The sequence below is a fragment of the Pipistrellus hanaki genome, assembly GCF_964339955.1.
Source record: "Pipistrellus hanaki genome assembly, chromosome: 6".
Classification (NCBI taxonomy): Eukaryota; Metazoa; Chordata; class Mammalia; order Chiroptera; family Vespertilionidae; genus Pipistrellus; species Pipistrellus hanaki.
In genome coordinates, this window is record NC_140508.1 from 74,609,254 (window position 1) to 74,631,795 (window position 22,542).

The 22,542-nt window shown below is 41.1% G+C and overlaps 1 protein-coding gene across 2 annotated transcripts in view; it reads left to right on the forward strand.

Annotated features, from left to right (window-relative positions):
- Positions 1 to 22,542, forward strand: part of EPG5 (ectopic P-granules 5 autophagy tethering factor) — a 77,529-nt gene that overhangs the window by 48,389 nt on the left and 6,598 nt on the right. The window contains exons 28-41 of one of the 2 annotated variants that reach the window (XM_084888385.1): positions 2,884 to 3,026; positions 4,456 to 4,612; positions 5,671 to 5,865; positions 7,146 to 7,359; positions 9,307 to 9,455; positions 10,361 to 10,562; positions 11,586 to 11,658; positions 12,461 to 12,564; positions 15,642 to 15,823; positions 18,003 to 18,188; positions 18,663 to 18,872; positions 19,480 to 19,624; positions 21,307 to 21,549; positions 22,313 to 22,529. In XM_084888385.1, coding sequence (XP_084744511.1) covers positions 2,884 to 3,026; positions 4,456 to 4,612; positions 5,671 to 5,865; positions 7,146 to 7,359; positions 9,307 to 9,455; positions 10,361 to 10,562; positions 11,586 to 11,658; positions 12,461 to 12,564; positions 15,642 to 15,823; positions 18,003 to 18,188; positions 18,663 to 18,872; positions 19,480 to 19,624; positions 21,307 to 21,549; positions 22,313 to 22,529 — 2,420 coding nt within the window. The remainder of the gene's footprint in view (positions 1 to 2,883; positions 3,027 to 4,455; positions 4,613 to 5,670; positions 5,866 to 7,145; positions 7,360 to 9,306; positions 9,456 to 10,360; positions 10,563 to 11,585; positions 11,659 to 12,460; positions 12,565 to 15,641; positions 15,824 to 18,002; positions 18,189 to 18,662; positions 18,873 to 19,479; positions 19,625 to 21,306; positions 21,550 to 22,312; positions 22,530 to 22,542) is intronic. The other variant, XM_084888386.1, reaches the window with a different exon arrangement.

The following is a 22,542-nucleotide window of genomic DNA, read 5'->3' on the forward strand; positions in this document are numbered from 1 at the left end:
CCTTACCTTCAAACTTTATTTCTGGCAAAGTGACATATTTGTATGCATCTAAAGTTAGGAAATTCAATCTGGAATGTGACCATTGATTAGAGAATTCATGGATCAGATCATGTTTTAAAATCAGCTTCATGGAAAATGATTTCGTATTTAAAATATATAAATTTTAAAATTAAAATACATAGATGTGTTTTAATATAATTTTAATGACTTATTTATAAAGATTTCAAATTATATCATGAAAATATTTTATTGCTTGATAAAACTTTTCTGGGAGGGAACGCCCTGGAAATTTCCAGCCCTCTGCAAGTGTTTGAACTGTGTATAGCTTGTTGGGGGTATACAAAAGCCAAATATATTTTATGGGAATTGAGACGTGCTTCTTCTGTGGTTGCCTCTCCTAGTAGAAGCCTCTAATAATTCAGTGACATTCCCTGAGGACATGGGGTGATTTATAATAGGGTTCCTTGTGTTGTACTTTGTTATTGTGGGGCATGTTTGCAGGACTCAGAATTGATTTATTGTCATGTGAAAAATTTGTTCATTCCTAGAAATGAGAGATGGAAAAGACCCACCGAGGGCCTCAGGTTATTGTGAAAGCTTACTGGAGGACCAGCTGTGTCCTACTTTTAAATTTCTTTGTCTACTTCAAGGGACTCAGGAGGGGCTTCCACCAGGCTGCTTTGTTCTATTGTCTACGACTTCTTGTAATTATGAGCTGGTGGTCATTCAGTCTCTCTCACCACCATTCTAGGGAAAACTTTCAACAGTGGTGGGAACAGTGAACAAAATAAGTAGGCTAGAAAATAATGAACATTTTGGGGAAGTGGCAAAACTTTCCTACACTAGTTGGTTTTCTTTTATTTTTCAGTATTAGTAATTTCTAGGACATGGATGGAGGTTTTAAAGTTCAAGTTATCAAGTGGACTTGGTCTTGTCTCTACATTTCCCAGTGATGTGAAACTCTGTTCTTTCTCTCTTGTCCTTAAGTCTTTCCACTTTCCTTCATCCTCACTATCTTCCTTGCCTCACATTCTCTTTCGCTCTCTGTTTGGCTGTTTCTCTCCAGGCCAGCCCAGGGCTGTGGCCCTCAAAGACCAGCTTTAATTGTAGTTGTTGACATATTGGGCAAAAGAGCTGACTGCACATATTCCTAATCACATTTTAAGCTATTAAATTTTGGTCTGTTGTTTGAAAGTTTTGAAATTTAATATTTGTATTGATTCAGTAAGTGGCTTAGTGGAAGTAATTTAATTCTTTTTATCTTTCATTTCTCTAGTAGTAAAAACTAAAGCAATTATTGTTAACATTACATATTCTTGGGTAGTCGCTTTCGTGATTTTTGATTCATACTAACAGCCTATGTTTTTCTTTGAAACAAGAAGTTTTCTAAAGATCTTTACCACAATGGTGGTGTATGTTATAGAAGTAAGTTTCCATTATGATCATAAAAAGTAGGTGTTGAGAGTATTGTCAGAGCTGTGCTGTGCAGGGTGCTGTGTAAAGCAAAATAGGACCATTGCTCTTCAGGAGCTTTTGATTTGGAATTTATGCCCCCTGACAGAGACATAGACTCTTGATTAAATAAGTTTGTGAATTAAGTGTTGACATTATTCACAGACAAAGGATACCTGTAACCATTATAGTGTGGCTCAAGACTGGACTACTGCTCACCCATGTGATTGTGGAAAACCATCTAAAGAAAACCATTAAGGAGAATGTAGGATTTAAAACTCCTGCCTCCTAAATGTTCCGGTCTTTTCAGCATTCTCCACCGCGCACCCAAAATAAGTCCCAGTTCCCCAGATTGCTTTAAAGGCCTTCCCCTGCTCCCCAGTCTCATTGCACTGCACTCTTCAGCTCGATCCCTTGCCCCCAATCAGCCTGGCCAGCCTCCTCCTCAATGTCCTGTCCTCCTGTCCCCCACATCTGCCACGTTGGTTCTGTCTTTGTGTTGCAGCCTGGGCCAAGGACCTTTTCTGCATCAATCCCCATCCAAAAAAGGACATTAAAAATGCAGAAACAAAGCAGTTTTTATATAGACCACCATCAATTAATTAGAAAAAGGGTTTTTAACCCTCAACTAGAAAAGACATAATCTTAAATAAAGGTAGTCTTTTAAATTTAAATGAGATAAATTTAGTTGTGTTTTTTTTTTTTTTAAGCTCACTAAATTCTCCTTATTTTTTGTATCTTTACTGAAATCCAATAAAAGTTTAATCAAAGGTAAACTTTCAGGAACCATTGAATTAGTCAATTGCTCTTTCCCAGGCATACAACTGATTTGGGCACTTCCCATGTTTATCTTATTTTATTGTTTGGTTTATATATGCTTCCCCCCCCCTTTCAAAATGGCAGATGTTTTGTTAACAGCATCCATGTCCTCTGTTTATGTGGGCACACGTGAGATGTGCAGTCTCTGTCTCGAGTTGAATTGTATGTTCTGCTGGGTGGGAGAGCAGAGGGGTTAAGGCTTTGCAGATAATCAACAGAGGTGGGGCTTGGGCTTCAGGAAGGGCCTTGTGGAGGAAGACATGGACTCATCTTTTTATGAGGATTGCGGTGCTAAAACATAAGTGACATAGAGCATGTCCTACAGAAGACTTTGAACCAGTGAAAACTAATTCAAATCTGCTTAATTCAAGTCAAAACTAATTTTTCCTTATGAAACATTCAGAGATTCTTGAATAATATTTTTACATTCCTGTCAGGTTCAACCAAGAGTTTTGAGCTATCATATTAATTATAATATTAATCTTTTCATCATATGCCAGTGTGTGTGTGTGTGTGTGTGTGTGTGTGTATGTGTGTATATATAAATAAAATAACATATCCACCTAAAAGCCAGGGGCAAAAAAATCTGTTGACCATTTTAATTTTTGTTAGTTTGAAGGTATGCACAAGAATGAAGCAGTAAGCCAACAGCTTCATGCTTTGTGGAAAGAAGTGAAGCAGTTACAAGCAGAAGCTACTAAACCACCACCACTTAATATTGTGGAGGCGGCTGTGCATGCAGAAAACTTGATTACGTAAGTTGTGAGGACATTCTACTTTAAAATGCTCTTTTGCTATTGTCGATAGCAGTCATGCTACTACACTCCCCCAGGAATCCACTAATTAAATTAGCATTGTTGTGGGGTCGAACCCTGGGTTCAAAATAAGACCACTGGAGGCTGATGATTTATCAAAAAAAGCAGGCAAAGATTTATTGAAATATCTGGCCAGGACAGCCGCAAGAGCACCACACACAGGTGGACTCCACACGACTGCACTGCTTCAGGGGCAGGTAGTTCTTTTTAAAGGTTCTGAGAAGGAAAACCCCTATTTTGCAACAAACTGTTGTTTGGAATTTTCTGCTGTTCTTCCTAGACAAAATGTTGCTGTCTGACCTTGTAGGCCAGAGACCAGATATGCCCACAATCTCAATTCCATGCCAGGTATTCAATTGGATATAACTTTTTCAACTGGATAGAACTGTATTGTTTGCAAGGCCAGCATCGAGATAACCACTAAGTGCACATAGGGTTGGCTCTTTAATAAAAAAAAAAGTTCTGCCTGTAACCTTGCTTAGAATTTGAATTCATCCTCCCTAAGCCCATTGCGCGATTAACAAAGCAAGTCTCTCCAAACTCTCTGACTGCTCAGGAACTCTGCAACAGTTCAAACCACAGGAATTTTCCTTTGTTCTAAATTCTAAATCCTAAAGACTATATTCTAAAATCTGGGGTCAGCCCAAAGGGTCGTTCCCAGTCTCATCCTGCTGGACATTGGAATGTGGCCCTATCTTGCAGAAGCAGAACTCAGTGGTTAATCTCCAAAGGTTATGGTCCCAGGCACAGGAAAATTGCCTGAGCAGGTTTAAAATTCAAACAGCAGTTTTTACCAAAGTATGGTTGCCACTATATTTTGAGCATAGGGACTGGCATACTATGGCCTTTGGATTAAATCTTCCCACCTATTTTTATTTTTTAAAATATATTTTTATTGATTTCAGAGAGGAAAGGAGAGGAGAGAGAACCTGGAATCGAACCCGGGACACTTCAGTCTACAGGCCAATGCTCTATCCACTGAGTCAAACTGGCTAGGGTGCCACCTATTTTTTTCTAAAGTTTTATTGGAATATATCCATGCCCATTTATTTATTTATTTTAAAAATATATTTTTATTGATTTCAGAGAGGAAGGGAGGGAGAAGTAGAAACATCCGTGATGAGAGAGAATCATTGATCAGCTGACTCCTGCATGCCTCACTCTGGGGATCGAGCATAAATAATTTTTATGTATTGAAAATAAGATGTTGGGTCAAGTTGGAAGATGAAACCATGAAATGTTTCTAAAGTGACATTTGTATGGGACTTGAGCACTCTTAAGCATATTGCCTGAGAAATATAGAGTATCAGAAACACGAGTAAGTCTGGATTCTCATACTGCAGACCACTTCTCACCTGTCTTCCTACAGGACCTTAGTGAATGCCTATAAGTTGCAGCCCACCCCTGGGGTTCAGAAGGTTGGCATTAGCCTGTTCTTTACTGTTGTGGATTACGTCAGCGATGAGACTCAACGTCATCCTCCCACAAGGCAGTTCTTTACTTCATGCGTTGCAATTTTGGGACAGGTAAGGTTAATCTGTGCTGTCAGCCTTTTTCAGACATAATGAAATATACCCTATGGTATTCTTATTAGATATGTGATTTCAGACTTATATTGCACGTTCAGGAGCCCTTTTATTTATTTTTAAAATATGTTTTTATTGCTTTCAGAGAGGAAGGGAAAGGGAAACAGGAATGGAAGCATCAATGATGAGAGAGAATCATTGATCGGATGCCTCCTGTGTGTCCCACACTGGGGATCAGGCCCGCAGCCCGGGCATGTGCCCTGACCAGGAATAGAATTGTGACCTGATTCGTAGCTCGAAGCTCAACCACAGCCATGCCAGCTGGGCTCATGACATATTTCTTTAAGTATTTGTTAAGTTGCATAACTTTTCATTTTTGGCCATTTATATCTTTTTAGTGATTTGCTGGTTATTGTCCTTTGCACATTTTCTGTTGCAGAGATGTCTTTTTTTGTTTGTTTGTTTGTTTTTTATTGCTTTTCGAAGAGCAACTCAGACTATTAAGCTGATATCTGGAATTCGTTATAAATTAACTTTTCTATTTCATCATTCTTCATTAATTTTACACACTTTTTTGCTTTATAGAAGTTAAAATTTTTAGCAATTCAAATCTGTCAGTGTTGTCCTTTAGTATTCCTACTGTGCTCAAGTTTATCAGAACTTTCTTGACCCTGAGATTATTTAAATATTCACATATATTCTAGTACTCTTAAACATTAGAACCAAGTTAAAGCAATGTGAAGTTATCCTGATTATACTTTAATTGTAAAAAGTTAGTTTTTTTTAAAGTATTAAGATCTATAACCTAAAAGTTTTGTCTTCTTGACATAATGCAGGGTCACTTTGGGAACTTAGTCATCATGGTATGTGCATTGCAGATTGTGAATACTACCTACAGCGGAAGTGATATGTTTATTTTAGGTTTCTTTTGATTGTTTTACATTTTCATTTAGAAAGAACTCCTGTTTGCCTTGTATACTACTCCTTGAAATTTGGTTGCTTAAATAAAGGATGGGGAGTGGAGAATTGATGGCATGTTCCTCTCTGATTCATTCAAGGTGTTTGTCAGCGGCACTAAATCAGAATGCAGAAGAGTGCTGGAGACCATTCTGAAGAACAGAAGGCTCTGCTCTCTTCTGTCCCCTTTCTTTACTCCCAATGCTGCGCCTGCGGAGTTCATACAGCTGTACGAGAAGGTGGTGAGGTTCCTCAGTGAGGACAACAGCGACATGATCTTCATGCTGCTGACCAAGGTGAGATGCGATCCCATCCGAGGTCATCACTGAAATGTAGAAACGATGGTGCTTCCCACTCCACTGACGTGAAAGGCCCTCGGAGCCCTGTTTCCAGGTGGACTGGAGGCTCACAGGCCCTTTCCAAGTTTGTGTGGTCTTTACGCAGTCCAGTTCCACAGCCTCCTCTTTTGGGGTGTCATTTGTGTTGTGTGGGACAGTCTAATTTCACTATAAAAAGGCCCTAGCTCTAAAACTCTCTTTTAAAAACTGAGTATAGTTTTGAAATATTCATTATAATAATTTAGTATATCCTTCTATTGAATTTATCCTGAATTGATGCCTAAATTGTGTTTGATAAATGGGTTGTACTGTATCCAAGTCTCTCATATTTAGGAAAAGCCAGATCTAAGCAAATTGCCTTTGTCTTCATTCCAAGTAGGATGTTAATTAACTCAGACCCAGGCAATGAATTTACTTAACGGGTTGGGAAATTTAGAGCCTCAGCTATTTTGTCTTCAAGTGTATTTCTCTGACATCTGTGAGTCATAAAAGCTGGTGATATTTTAGGGCCTAGGACTGATGTCAGTTGTAATGGGGGAGAACATGTGGTATACTGTGGGATTCTGGAAGGTGACCTCAGCACCCTGAATTTTTGTGAACTGAGGTCGATAACTGATGCAGGTCCAGAAACATGGCCATTCAAGGGACATAGTTCCATTTAGCGCTCTGCTTGTTTGTAGCACTGTGACCAGTGAAGGAGAACTACTGATCCTTGTCTTATAGGGAAAACTTACCCACAAGCTTTAAAAAAAATTTTTTTTAAATTGATTTCAGGGAGGGAGGGAGAGGGAGAGGGAGATAGAAACGTCAATGAGAGAGAATCATTGATTGGCTACCCCCTGCACCATCACCCCACCACACTGGGGATCTAGCCCACAACCTAGGCCTGTGCCCTTGACTGGAATCGAACCTGGGACCCTTCAGTCCTCAGGCTGACTCTATCCACTGAGCCAAACCAGTCGGCCACACAAGCTTTTTAAATTGCAAAAAAGCATGCGGAGTTGAGAAAACTCTGCCTTTGCAGGCTTTAGAGATGGAGGCATAGCAACACCCATCAATCATTGAACTGCCCAGATTCTTTTAGGTGCTTGTATATAAACTGCAGTTGGTTTAAGTCTTTATGAAAAGCTAAATGCTAGGCAATCTTTGATTTTTAAATTAAATCATACAGACCTTAGTCTACTTCAATTAGCTTTCTAGTGTCAATAAAATTGCTTCTTGTGTCTTTTTCGTTTTAGTTCCATGTTAAGCAATGGTTAAACGCCTCCAAGCCTCCTCTTTCTGAGCGCACCAGGCTTCTGGAGTCCATTCACTTGGCACTAACCGCCTGGGGCCTAGAGCCAGATGAAGACATTTTGTTGCCATTTAACCTTTTCTGCAAGCACTGGACTTACCTTCTCCTCTACCAGTTCCCTGACCAGTACAGTGACATTCTCAGGCTGCTGATGCAAAGTAAGTGACGGATTAGATTGCAGTGAAATAATAATAGGACGCCATTCCACAGATGTCAGCCACAAATGTGAAAGTAACACAAGTGTGCAGGATTGAGAGTGACTGATTTTTACCTGAAGTACTTGATCAACAGTACCCATGAAGATGGCTACTTGTAAAAATGGTCATTTATTGTCTGAAATGTGGGAAAGGCCATGATTGGACAAGGCAGCACTTAGCCTGTGGGGTTGGCGTCCACAGTTGGGCACCCATCTCTCTCTTTTGATTCTGCAGCTGTCTTGAATGGGGTAGAAGTGAGCTTGATGACTCTGCTGACTACAGATTTGGTAAAAGAAGGAAGTTGCTCCTTATATGACAGTTGGTTTCTCTGTAGTTCAAAATAGTGAATAGATTTTTAGGGTCCCCCCCCCAATTTTTTAATTTAATTTTCTGCAACTGAATTTTATCCTTACATAATGATAGACTGTACTTATATTTGCTAAAGAAAGGAGCAGCATTAAACTTTCCCCATGTCCCCCTCCAGCAATTTCCCATTGGAGTGTTGGAGATTAGAAGAGAAATAAAGAATGTAGGCTTTTTATTTTTGGAATTTCACTAGACAGGATTTTTATTTGAAAAAATGAGATAGTATTTACTTTTTCATGCAGACTTTATACTGTTTACAGATGTAATGGAAAACTAAATTTTGCTTTATGCCAAAACTTTGTGTTACTTATCAGAGATTACTTAATGAATTAGTTCATGATCTTATGTATTGGACTGCCTGAAGAATACTGAAATGTGTGGCCTCATTTTTAAAGCCCTCCAGGCTTTCATTGTTTCCTCCGGAGGGAAGTTGCAGGGCGAGTGGAGAATACTGACAGGGAAATGTATTTGTACAATTTTTGATGCATATTTACAAAGCTAATTTTTGTTCTAAATTTTCAAAATGTGATCAAGTACATGTTGTTTTCCCCCTGAAACCTTTTAAAGAGATTGTACACTGTTTATGTAGACAGCCATAGTCTTGAGCATTTAGCAGAAAATTTATACTTCCCAGGGAAAGTAACTCAATGAAAGGTTTAAGAATAACAGTACGTCCCTGTCAGATTCCAGGACCTCCAGCTTCCTGGCCTCCCATCTCTCCCTGGTCAGTTCCCAGCATTCCATTCTTTGCTCATCTGCTCTCTTCCTTCGCCCTGGGGGAGCCTATTTGATTTTTCCTGGCTTCACTGCTCTCTTGTAGGTATGAATGATTCCCACACTTGTAGCGTGGCTCTAGGCCCCTGTCCTAAGATCCAGACCACAGGTAGCAGTGGGACACAAACCCTTTCAATATAGTGCAGCTGACCCAACATCCTTCCCTGAGACCTGCACCTGTGAGCCTGTTACTCTGTTTGACCCTCGTGCCATCTCCAGGGGAAAGGCCTGAGGAGTGATTCCTGTCTTTGGGATGTGAGCTTTGCAAGGAGTAGGCTGATGGTTGGTGCTCCCTCCTTTTGCGTGATGTCTGTGTTGCTTTAGGGTTTTCCCATTGTAGGAGTGGAGTTTTAAGGGTACCTATGACACCTTTTGAAGAGAGCCCAGACTCTGGTTGCATCTGTACCCAGTCTTCCCTGCCCTGTCACCATAATTTGTCTCACATCATTCAGCCAGGAAAATGGTACCTTACCACTCCCCATTTGGGGTCTGTAGGTGGGGCTCCCGTCCAAGACTCCAGCTCAGATGGCTCTGGCTGTCTTACTCCTAGCAGGGTGATCAGGAACCAGGAACAAGGAAAGTCAGTGTTCAGGTGGATAGTTCTTTTAATAGGTTCGCTTCACTTTAGTCTCTTCACCACAGGTCTTTATGAATTTGTTTTGGATTTTTATTTAATATTTATTCCTTGATAAAATTCTTGTGTTCTTTGATTCAAATTTTTGTTTGTGAAAGATGCTAACTTGCTGTCCTCTGTCCCTGCCCTGTAAGGCTCTGCTGAGCAGCTGCTGAGCCCTGAGTGTTGGAAAGCCACGCTGAGAGCCCTGGGCTGCTGCGTCCCAAACTGCCAGCAGGGGGCGGCTCTTGCTGAGAGCATGGTGCTTCAAAACTCTCCGGATGCCCTCTTGTCAGACAAGCAGGTGTGTGGCTTTTAGTGCCCAATATGTTGGGGTTTTTGTTTGTTTGTTTGTGTGTGTGTGTTTTTTTTTTGTCTGTGCATTTCTTTTCCATTTCCTTTGCTATTTAAACAATTAGAACACATTTTACATTTATATCTAAAAAGTTTCTTTTGCCCTAGTGCCCTAGCTGATTTGGCTCAGTGGATAGAGCATTGGGCTGTGGACTAAAGGATCCCAGGTTCAGTTCTGGTCAAGGGCACCTACCTCGGTGACAAGCTTGATCCCTGGCCCTGGTCGGGGCACATGGGGGAGGCAACCAATCAATGTGTCTTTCTCACATCGATTTTCTCACATTGATGTTTCTCCCTGCCGCACCCCCCCCTCCCCCCATCCCACCCCCAGTACTCTCTCTCTCTCTCTCTTAAAAGAAAAAATATCCTCGGGTGAGGATTAACAACAACAAAAAAATCAAATTTAAAAAGTTTCTTTTTTGTGCATTATCTTTAAGAGCTCGGAGCTTTTCTTTGTCATTCACTTGCTTCCTCCCATCTCCTTCTATTGGATCACCTTTCTTGCACATCTTGGTGATTCTTGTCTATCTGATCTAGAGCAGCTTGGACCTACCCCATCCCCACCTTAACCCACCTATTTCTTAACCTTATACCACTGACTCCCTCAGCCAGGGTTTCAGGTAATGTCTCACAGAGCTCTTATTTTGACACATTTTATATAGATATGGTCCACATGAAAATATATTTGAAATAAATAGTTCCTTTGTTTTAGAAAAAGTTTGAAATATGATGATTTACTTTCATGTGCTCTATAACTTTGTAATACTATTACAAAGTCAGTCTTCCCTCACAGGCCACTGTGATATTCTGCAAGTAGGCACCAGTGAGCAGTTTTAACCAGTCCTTCTCTTCTAGGTAATGGAGACTATACAGTGGCTCTCAAACTTTTTTTATAAGCTTCGCCTTTCCACATTGGACTTTAAAAGTTTCGGGTTATTCTCAAAATGGAGTCCTTACATGGATGATATGAAGACACTCTTGGGCTATCTTGTAAAAAGATTGCTTGACTCAGAAATGGATTGCTTGGCCCAAGACCCATCTGCCAGCAGCAAAACAGGTAACATGCTTGAGTGTTTGTCTTTCCATTAAGAAGTGGCTTGAATAGACACATTAAGGGTTTTAAATCTTTGAGATAAAACTATCAAAGTGTCAAGCAGGGAAATATATAGCACAGGTGTGAACGCATATATTGTATGTGTCATACCTGTATTCAGCTGAGCCCTATGTTCAGTTAGGCAGTAGATGCTTGCTTCAGCTTGTCTCTGCCCCTCCTTTGAAGGGTGGGGTCCGAAGAAATAGGTTTCAATCTTCATCTCTTTCTTCCTTTTACTTACATCGCTAAGAAAATGTTCCTGAGTATTTAAGTATATATCTTTAAACAAATGTTATGAAGTTATTCATGGCATTTTGTAATAAAAATTCAATTCAGGAAATTATACTGTAGTAAATGAAAATATACTTAGTTACGTTCAACTTTTGTTTTTATATCAACATAAGCTTATGAGTGTAAAGATAATAAGTAGATTATTAGTTTTGTTGTTAATCCTCACCTGAGGATATCTTTTTAAAAAAAATATATATTTTATTGATTTTTTACAGAGAGGAAGGGAGAGAGATAGAGAGCAAAAACGTCGATGAGAGAGAAACATCGACCAGTTGCCTCTTGCACATCCCCCACTGGGGATGCGCCCGCAACCAAGGTACATGCCCTTGACTGGAATCGAACCTGGACCTTTCAGTTCGCAGGCCGATGCTCTACCACTGAGCCAAACCGGTTTCGGCCTCACCTGAGGATATCTTTAACATTGATTTTTAGAGAGAGTGGAAGGAGGGTGCGGGGAGAGAGAAATATTGATGTGAGAAAGACACATGGATTGGTTGCCTCACCCACCCCAATCTCAAGCCTGCAACCAAGGTATGTGCCCTTGATTGAACCTGGGACCCTTCAGTCTATGGGCTGAAGCTCCAACCACTGAGCCAAACAGGGCAGACAGAAGTAGATTCTTTTATGTAGTGTTATCAATGATATTGACAAAGGATTCGCTTGTTTCTTGTCTCTAAAAGTTTCTGTTCCTTTCAGTGCTGAGATCCCTGCACTCAGTGATCATCCAGCTGTTTAAGCCATGGATCCTGGTTTTAGAGGACAGTGAAAGGTACATCATTTTTCAGATATTCAAGTACCTTTGAAATTTATATACTTAAAGTTCTGATGGTGTTTTGGCACAAGTGATGCACTGACAGATTTAATTTTTTTAAGTTAGAGCCATATTTAAATTTAGAAAATGCTTCTTTATGAAAGAAACATAAGACATTTTCTGTTTGTAGAGTTAGGGTTAGTCAGGTTGATCAGGCTGTTATCTTGATAACTGGACACTCAGTTCCAGTTTTCCGTGATAAAGTTGAATGAGTTTTGGTACTTAATTTCAGAAAAACAGATGCTGCTCTCCTTAATTAGGTTTGGATAATATAACACTAAAAAGATGAGACTAACTTAATCTTATTCAGTACATCAGTTACTTTTAGAACTAAGGCTTTCAGATTAGTGGGTGGGAATTACCCTTTTAATATGAACTCTGCACTTGAATGAATGAAAGCATTATTTTGTGAGCACTTAAGAGTGAGGTGTAAAGTTGTCCAAATAACCTCTTATAAGTCTTTTCCCCCCTAAAAGCATACAGACAAAAGCTAGGTGAACTTGATGGGAGTTTTGTGAAAATTACAACAGTGGTAGACATCATAGTATTTAAAGTGTTTTCACAAATACTGACTAATCTGATTCGTAGACTCAGAAAATTAAATGTCTTGCTCCTGCCCCACAGCCTGGGAAGTGGTCTCAATGTGTTTTAGAGCTAAACAACACAGTGTTTTCTGTGACTTAGGCAAGCCCTAGACTCTGGCACGTGGAGTGATTTAATCATGGCATTTCATTTCTATGTGCTTTTCGTCTGTTTAAAGCAGCCAGCGCCATTACCCCTGGCTGGAGAGCGATGCCGTGGTGGCCTCAGGCATCGTGCAGCTGTTCACGGACTGTATTGGCTTGCTGCACGAGAGATTCAAAGGTAGGAAGATGTTCTGTTATTTCACTTTGTCCCTAAGTCTTTCAGGAACTCCTTTGCCTCCGCTTTCCTACTTTTTTAGGTTTTATTTTAATTAACTATGCAGTCCTCCTTGACTAAAGGAAGTCAGTCATACAACATTTAGTGTAGCTTGTAACCTCTTGTTTGTGAGTAGCTCTTAGTTTCATCAGCTGTGGAAAATATAAGGCCTCCCTCTTTCAAATATTGTCAGTCCCCCTTCTGTCTTCTGGGTTTTTGACTTTTTATTTTTATTTTTTAATGTTTTCTATTTTTCTGTATTTCATTTTGGGAAAATCTCAAGGTTTCTTTTCCAACTTACTCAGTGTCTCTATAGCTATGTCTAATCAGTTTTTAAAAATACCAGTTGAATTCTGCATTTCAGTTTCCAGAAGTTTTATTTATTTTTCAAGTCCAACCTGATAATTTTAAAATATATATATTTTTATTGATCTCAGAGAGGAAGGGAGAAGGAGAGAGATAGAAACATCAATGATGATAGGGAATAATTGATTGGTTGTTTCCTGTACGCCCCCCATTGGGGATCCAGCCTGCAACCCAGGCAGGATCGAACCTCAGACCCTTCAGTCTGCAGGCCGACACTCTATCCATTGAGCCAAACTGGCTAGGGCCACCTGATCATTTTTGACGGGATCTTATTTCTTTCTTTTATTTAAAATTCCAGTTTTTACTCTTTAAAATGTTTAAACACGCCTGTTTACTTTATGATCTCTATGCAGTAATTGCCTTATCTAAAGTTCCCATTGCAGAGCAGCTTATGCTGCCATCGGTTGTTCTTTCAAACTCATTATTTTGGGTATTTTGTAATTTTGTATTCTAAGACCATGTTTGGAGAGGTTTTATCTTAGGGAGATTCTGTAAAGGCTAGGGTGGAATGTGCCTTCAGAGAAAATCTGCATTTGGCCAATTGTAACTATGTACTTTCTTGGCTTGGGGCTTCTCACATCACACACTTCCATGAAATCCAAGTTCAAACTAAACTTGTAGGCAGTCCTCAGCTATCACAGTAAACCTTTTTTTTCTCTCTCTCTAAATCCAAGTCCAGGCCAAGGTAGAAAAGCTGCCTTCCCTTGAATCAATGAGAGTCTAGTCCTCGGAAGATCTTGTCTTCTGTTTCCTGTGCTATTAAAACCTAGCATAAGCAAATAGCCCAGGCATCCATGGCCTCAGAATGAGTTTACTCCCCTGGTTTCCTGGCCTCTTCTTGCTTTTGCTCCTAATGTTTTCTTCCATTAAGTGCATTATGCATTTTCAAAGATATTAGTATTTTACTTAGTGTATCGAAATTACTTATATTAGGTTTTTGAGGCCATTAGATCGACCCAACTCAGATTCTTGCAGTAGCCACATATTTTCCTGTTCTGTTTCTGTTCCTGTCTATTCTGTTCTTGTCCAAAATACTTTTTTTTTTTTTAATATATTTTATTGATTTTGTACAAAGAGGAAGGGAGAGAGATAGAAAGCTAGAAACATCGATGAGAGAGAGTCATGGATCAGCTGCCTCTTGCACACCCCCTACCGGGGATATGCCCGCAACCAAGGTACATGCCTCTGACCGGAATCGAACCCGGGTCCCTTCAGTCCCCAAGCCGACGCTCTATCCATTGAGCCAAACCGGTCTCGGCCTAAAATACTTTTATGTCCTACTCTTATTCAGAAACTTTCAAGTGTAATGTTATAGCTCAGCATTCAAATACGCTGGCCCAGTGCACTTCAACATGATGTGATGATTTTTAAAAGGGAAACACTACTCCAGCCATACTGCTCTGCTCCTTGTTCCCTAAAGTCCTTGGACCTTCCCTTTGCCCTCACTTGTGAGATAACAGAACATGCTGTGTTTGGGCTGGGACTAGCTCATTCTTGTCCTAAGGGATTTCCTCCCAGAGTCTTCTACCTACATGCCAATCCTTATCCAAACAAAATTATCTTTTATCCATATTTAAACAATGCTACCCTTCACCCTGTCTTAAAAGGTTAAACCATGGGTTAATGTTGCATGCTGTAGAGTAAGGACAGGTTTATTAGGAATGAGAAATGGATGGGCACCCTGTGTTATGCTCATGTTTTTCAAAAGTGATCGTTGAGAAACACTGTCAGGTTTCTGTCCTCATTGTGTGTGGCTCTCTCTCCTATGACTGACTGTGCTGCATTCCTGTGCATAGAACCTGAAGGCTGAAACCATTTGTGTTAGACTAAGTGCTCCTGATGTTGACATCAGCACTGGAGGCACTAGAGCAGTCGAGAATAAAACTGAACATGAACGATCCAGGTTGCAGAAGAATGTGAGATTTCTTTTAGAATGACTTACCTTAATGACAGTTGATAGTCTGGTTATATCTTTCTTTGAAGAATACTGGATTCCTTCAAGGTTCCAAAGGACCAAAGTACCTAGGCAAGAGACTGAATCCATGCTGAGGGCCACAGACTAAAGGGATATCTGGAAGTGGTTAGGATTGTGGAAGTGTACTTGAGTTAAAAAGCATCTATTTAGAAGATTTGAAGGAAAACTGATCAACCCTGCTAGCTCCCACACACCAGCTGCTCATTGCAGTTACCCCAACAATTAGAGAACCATTATTTATTATTATTTTTTTAAATATATTTTTATTGATTTTTTACAGAGAGGAAGAGAGTGGGATAGAGAGTTAGAAATGTTGATGAGAGAGAGTCATCAATCAGTTGCCTCTTGCACACTCCCTACTGGGGATATGCCCGAAACCAAGGTACATGCCCTTGATGGAAATCGAACCCAGGACCTTTCAGTCCGCAGGCCGACGCTCTATCCACTGAGCCAAACCGGTTTCGGCCCATTCTTTATTATTAACCTGCCTCCAGGATTTCCCCCCATGGCCTGTGAAAATCTTTGATTTAAAAAAAAAATGAATCACATGTGAGCATTTATTCCAGTAATGCTCGCTGAAAATCTTTGAAAGTGGGTAATTATAAAGAACTTTAGGTTTTAGACTTTTAATTCAAATTGGTATTCCATATTATTATTTTAAAAGGTAAATTAAGAGGTCTCACGGAGTTTTCCTTTTCAGTTTTAGGTAATCTGTTGCCGGGTGATGCAGGGGCCCTTCAGTTACACCTGATGCATTACTGTGAAACGTGTACAGCGCCCAAAATGCCAGAGTTCATCCTGTACGCTCTTCACAGTGCCTACGAGAAGCTCCCGTGGAGGGACCTGCGCCCCGACCAGATGCTCATGGAGGCCTTCTTCAAAGTAAGCCCTTCACCCCATGGCCTGGAGAGCGTGGCTTCTGCCACAGTTGCCAGGTGTGCCAGCGAGGACTATGCTCTCATTCTGTGTGGCCCGAATGGTATTTGAGTAAAGCATTGTCCAATGGAAACCATTTTATGCTGTTGGTAGATGATTGGGAACATTTATGGGACCATGTTTAAAAGCCAGAGATAGACTTTGTCTGTCATATGGCGGTCATCCCCTAGACTTTAGTAACATTGTCATGTGAGTACACAGCTTAATGGCAACGTCACACTCTTTTTGGTGCTTTCTGTGCATGTATGTTTTTCTAGGATAGTATTATTACTTACTGGCAAATGTTTTGTTAAAGCAAAATGTAAATTGGTACTCAAGTTTCTTTAAGCAGTTATTCGGGGGGTAATCAGCTGGAGGAGAGAAAGGTGCCTTGTAACACCAGTGATGCGTCATAATTACGTGAAGCCTGAGGTGGCCTGGAAGAGCTCTGGGGGTGTGTGAGCCGTGGCAGGAGCCGTAGTTACAGAGACCGGGCACAGGGTGCCACTCACAGACCAGGTGGCGGTTTTGTTGTTCTTGTTAGGTTTCTATTTTTAAACATTTATAATCTTAGCTTTGTATGATTGTTTCCGTCTATTTGTTCATAGTCATCAGTTCATTTGTGTTTACTCTTCATGTCACATTTATTATTGAAGCATCTTACGTGCTTTAATGACTGAAGGCCCAGTTATTTATGGCAGCTAGTAAAGTAAAGTGCGGCCTCTTAGTGCTCTGAATGGAATCCCACCCAGAGCTGCTCTTGTCAGCCACCACCCCCCCAACCCCTGCCCCCCAGTAGCTCTGGCGGAAGCTGAGGACAGTTGTCTGAGAGAAATACAGGGTTCAGAGTGAACTCACAGGGAGGTTGAGCAGGGGAGACAGGCACGAAGTAGATATGCATTACCATTAGGATATGGAAGGGCATGTTTGTTTAAAGAGCCGTGAGATAGCATCTGAGGAAGAGAGCAGCCTTGGCGGTATGAGAGATTAAGTAGCAGAGTGGTCTGAAGGGATGATGCTGTAGACTCTGTGACTCTGGGAGTTTTAGTCTAGTGAAGACCTTGATCTGCCGGAAACTGGGGACTTATGTTCCTTGTTGAGGGGGTTGAGGGTGAGGACAGAGAGCAGGTTATAAAGGAGGATTACGAATCATTTTCCAAAAGGAAAAGGAAAAGTAGCATGTGTAAAGCATCTTAATGATGGTGGGAATGGGAGGACACGAATCATCACTAAATCCCATGGATTATGACTTTATAGAGTAGAACTTCTTTTTTTTAAATTTTATTTTACTGTTATGTCTCCTTTTTTCTCCCATTGACCTCTCCCCGGCCTATCCTATAGTGGAGAGCTTCTTAATCTTCATTGGGAAAGGAAAAATTTATAGCTAGCCATGCTTTATTTTAAACAGACTGGAGATAGGCTTATAAGATAACTTTGACATTCATAATGCACTTAATAATATATTTGTCACTCCCTCAACCCTAATAATAATTTAAAATAAGATTTAATTAAATATTATACCGTCATAACAAATTATAAAGACTAAAGGAGATATTTTTGAAGTACAACATTACACTAAAAAGGAGTTTAGTGTAGATACACTAGTAGAGTGTTTCTCAGTGTGGTTCCAGGACCAGCAGCGTCAGTACCGCCTTGGGACTTGTTAGCAAAGCAGGTTTCTGCGCCGGCCCCCTGAGATAGGAATGAATGATTCCAAGGGTGGGACCCTGCATTCTGTGTGTTAGCAGGTCTTCCAGGTGGTTCCGACACAGGCTCGACTGTGGAGGAGGGGATATAGATCTCACCCTTGTCTGACCTCGCACATGTGAGGACTGTAATGGGTCCTTAGCACCAGTGGCCGTGGCAGGGATTCCCGCCCGCTGGGTGAGAGCTGCTTTCCTCTCCTGCTGAGAAGCAGCAGAAGCAGCAGCGAACTCCAAACAAGCTGCAGACTGTACACTCACAACACGTGGAAGGAAAGACTGTTAACTCTAAATCTCTGGGGGCAGGGTTATGGGTGACGTTTACAATCTGGAAAAAGATGTTAATTTTAAAAACATAATTGAGTAAACACTGATTTATACATATTTCTGAGATACATAGACAGCTTAAAGCAAAACAGTGGTCTTAATTTGTTTTCTTTCAGGTGGAACGTGGAAGCCCCAAGAGCTGCTTCTTATTCTTGGGGTCTGTCCTCTGCGAAGTCAACTGGGTCAGTGTGCTCTCTGATGCCTGGAGTCCTAGTCCCCTCCCCGAGACTCGGAGCATGGTTGTCTGCCTCCTTTTCATGATGATTTTATTGGCAAAGGAAGACCAACTGGTTGACCAGCCGGTAAGTTTGGAGACCTGGGATACAGACTGACAGTCTGGATCCTCACTCTCGTCGAAGCTGTGGTTGGTCAGTTGTTGTCCTGATGCCTCTCCCTGTGACTGTGCTTGGCACGGGGGATGCCTGTTTTCTTGGATAATTCATAATTTAACTTAGATTATGAAGGAACCACATTGAGTCAGAATATAAAAATTAATGTTATTTTACATCTCATTAATTGCTAGTTCTAATACCAGATCAGAGAATCCCTTGGAAAATTGGGTTCTGAATGCTTACAGATCTTTTTGTGATTTTGCCCTGACTCTGGCTGTTACTTTCACTAGTACTCCTCACTTGAGTAGATACTTATTTGACATCTTAACGGTTCTGTGCTTATCAAATAGGCCATCTTAGTGGTCACTTCCAAGACTAATTAGAAACATGTATTTCTGGAAAGTGGAAGCTCTGGAAATAAAGAACTGTGTGTTTCATTTTTAGGACTCGCCTCTACTTAGTCTCCTTGGGCAGACAAGCTCCCTTTCGTGGCATCTTGTGGATATGGTGTCGTATCAGAGTGTGCTAGGTTATTTCAGCAGCCACTACCAGCCCTCCATCCTCCTGGCGAAGGAATCTTCTGCCGAATTAATCGTGAAGCTCCTAAAAGTGGCCGCAGGCCTCTCCATTCCTACTGACAGCCAGAAACATCTTGTAAGTTGAGGGGGTGCTTTAAAAGGCAGAGTGTTCTTCAGGGCTGGCGATGGCATGAGTGATGCTGAGGGCAGCCTTGAACTCTGTGACAGCCCATCCATAAAAGTGGGAGGGTATTGAGATCATATTTTGGCCTCTTGGCTCTTTTTGTTTTGGTAAGCCTTTACTTGCTAGCAGTGTCGCATGCTCACAAGAGGCCAAAAGGATTAAAGTTTAGTGGCCTGATTGTCACTGGCAGCAGAATGGCAGGGAAGTGATGCGTTTGGTCCCCAACTCACTGTCATTCTGATCTTGGTTTTCTCATCTGAATTGGAAATAATACCTCACCTCAGAGTGTTGTGAGGATTAAATAAAATAACAAACATAAAAAATCTTTGGAAAAGTTTCTGGCCAGTAATTAGTGTAGTTAATGTGTTAATATAGTGTAAAAGGAAGAGTGATCTACAGGAATTTGGAGGAATAGAGGCCCTCGTCTTAAGTGTTACCACAGATTTGCATGACCCTAGACACAGGGCCTTACACACCCCTGCTGCATGGCTTCCTGCTCTGTCCTCCACTCACACAGCTTGCATGGATTCATTTGAATGACGCTTTGTTTTATTGACAGGATGCAGTCCCAAAATGCCGAGCCTTCATTCATCAGATGGTTCAATTCCTCAGCTCCCTGGAACAGAATGGAAAAATCACCCTAGCCATCCTAGAACAGGAAATGTCTAAGCTCTTAGATGATATCATTGTCTTTAACCTGCCTGGTAAGTGACCACTGGAAGGTCGTGTATTTATTCAGTAACTGAATTCCTGTTGTCTGTAAGGCATTGTAACATCAGAAGGATGGACAGGTTACAGTCATTTCTGTTTCCAGAGACGCAGAAGCAAATGCATAAAGTCAAAATTGACAGAACTGGGAAGAGAAATGTCAGATTCACTCATAGTGAGAGATTTTGACACATGCCTCACAGTAATTGATATGTCAGATAGACAAACAATCAGTAAGACTATAGGAGGTCTGGTTGTTCTGGCACGTAGTGAATGATGTGCCTGTTTCATATAGATCCTGTAGGTATGGAATAAGATGATGTACCTAGTGTTTAGCACCAGCTTGCAAGCCACAACATTCAAAGAATGTTAAAGGAAAGAAAAGGAAATTAGAAAGCAGTACTGGAGAAGCTGTTTTAGAGGTGATTCTGTGATTGGGCCATGAAGTTTGAGTAACAGCTTATCAGGCAAAGGAGAGAAAGGTATTCCAGAAAGATCTTAATCTGAAGAATGATGGGATCAGATCTCATTTTTACTAAAGTGGTTTGTTGGCTCAGTTGATGATTAATAGAAGGGGAGAGGCTGAGATCTGTTAGGAGGCTTAGGTGCAGTCATTTTTTTATTCCCATGAGTCATATTTAAAGGTAAATTAAAATTGTTGTTCAGATGAAATTCAGAGTTAAGCCTTTAAAGTCCTTGCTTGATGATAAGTAGGTCTTGGAGTGACATTAAATTAGGGTTTATTTAATGTTGCGCAAGTGGGTGAATTTGGCTGGGTGGGTGTGATGAGTAAGATCTCCCTACTCCCATTGACATAAGCACTGAAGCCGTGATGTGAGGAAGCCACAAGTCTATCCAGTAAAAAAGTGTGTACCCAACTCCAAGGGAGCTGGAAATGGCAAAGACTGTACCTATTGAATAATTTCTCCATGCACTCCCAGGGAACTAGATTATCTATTTTTTTATTATTATTAAGGTATTATATGTGTACATATCTTTCCATTCCCCCCCCCCACAGATTATCTATTTTTTAATGTAAAAAAGAAATCTACCATAGTAACTGATTCATTGGCAGTTATTTTATAAAATGAATTTGCTCTTTTTCTTGTGTACTATTCTCTTTTTGCATCTTAATTTTTTTGAGAGCCATTTTTATTACCAGCCTGTCTATTTTTATTATTCAAAAAGCAAATAAATAGAAGATCTGCTATTAGGAGTTTATTTATTTTTTAAGGTTTTCCCTCCTTTTATCCTGTAGAATTGACAGCTTTGGCATTGCAGGCGGTACTGTTTCTAATGAGTTTACCTAGTGAGAGCTGAGATCTATGAATTTGGTTTTCTAAATGAATCAAGTTGGGGAAGTAATGGCTAATTAAGCATGTGCTGATAAGTGAGTTACTCTTTCACACAAGCTTAATATGTCTGTTTATTAAAGTATTGCTCGGCCACACTGCTTAACCAGGGACCTTGCAGCAGTTCCTGCCCTTACAAAGCACTCATGTGCTTCATTCTATCCTTAAAAGCTAAATACTATCCACACTTCTTTTTCTGCTCTGCGGTCAGCCACAGAACTGTAAAACCTGCCTGGAGAGCAGCTTAGGTGAAAGCACTGTTCCCCAGGGTCACGTTCATACGCCTTCCGGCCCCCTTTCTCAGTGTGTGTCTGTGTCCCCCACAGACGTGGACAGCCAGACCCGCCACATGGCCCTCAGCAGCCTCTTCATGGAAGTCCTGATGATGATGAACAACGCGACTATTCCAACGGCGGAGTTCCTCCGGGGCAGTGTCCGGACCTGGATTGAGCAAAAGGTGCACGGGCTGGTGGTCCTGCCCCTTTTAACCGCCACCTGCCAGAGCCTGGCTTCTGTCCGTCACATGGCCGAGATGACGGAGGCCTGCATCACTGCCTACTTCAGGGAGGGTGAGGAGCCATACTTCCTTTTACCTTTGTCATTCTCTATCTCTGTCACATTCTGGAAACAACCTGGTCTGGTTAAGAAGAGTTGCAGAGAGCACTTCTTCACACCCAGATGCACACCGTGTTGTGCAGGTAGGCTAGAAAGGAAGGAACTGGAGGGAGAATGCCCGGAAGAGCTGTATTCTGCCCTTTTGACAACCCGTGAACCCCCACGGGAGGTGGTATGCACGTCACCGTGTCACCCCGTGCTAATTCCCCCCAAAGAATTGACAACCAGTAGGATGCCACTGCTCCAAATCGTTTGTGTACTAAAATAAAAATCCTTTTTTTTTTTTTAATTTGTGAAACATATTCAAGGATTTTGGTTGAGATATGAGTCAAACTAAGCATGAGTAAAAAATATGATGGATAGATAATAATAATCTCCCTTGGAAAATGTAAGTATTTATAACAAAAACGGTTCTACAGTTAGAACTTTTAGATGATGGGGCCAGACAGTGTCTACATGTGATTTTAATGATCACAATAAGATGATAAAGGTGGCTTATAAAACTGCAGCACCGGATTCTGATTTCTTGGCCCTCTCTGGTGGCTGACCAGGCACCGGCATTTAGCAGGCCAGCTTTGCAGTCTAAGCTCAGGCCTCTTTCGCCATCGTGGGCAGTGTCTTCTTGACATGAAGCTTAAAGGGAAGAGACTTACTAGAGAAACCCCATCGTTTGATTCTGGCGTTGACCTGCGCTCTCCTCTTGGTGTTCTTTCGTAGGCTCCCTCCATCAGATTGTAGGATGGGGCCCCATCCTGGTGTCCCTTCAGGTTCCTGAGCTCACCATAGAAGAGTTTCTGCAGGAGTGCCTGTCCCTCGGCAGTTACTTGACTCTCTATGTCTACCTGCTGCAGTGTCTCAATAGCGAGCAGACGCTGAGGAACGAAATGAAAGTGCTGCTTCTCCTAAGCAAGTGGTTGGAACAGGTGTATCCAAGGTGGGTTGACCCT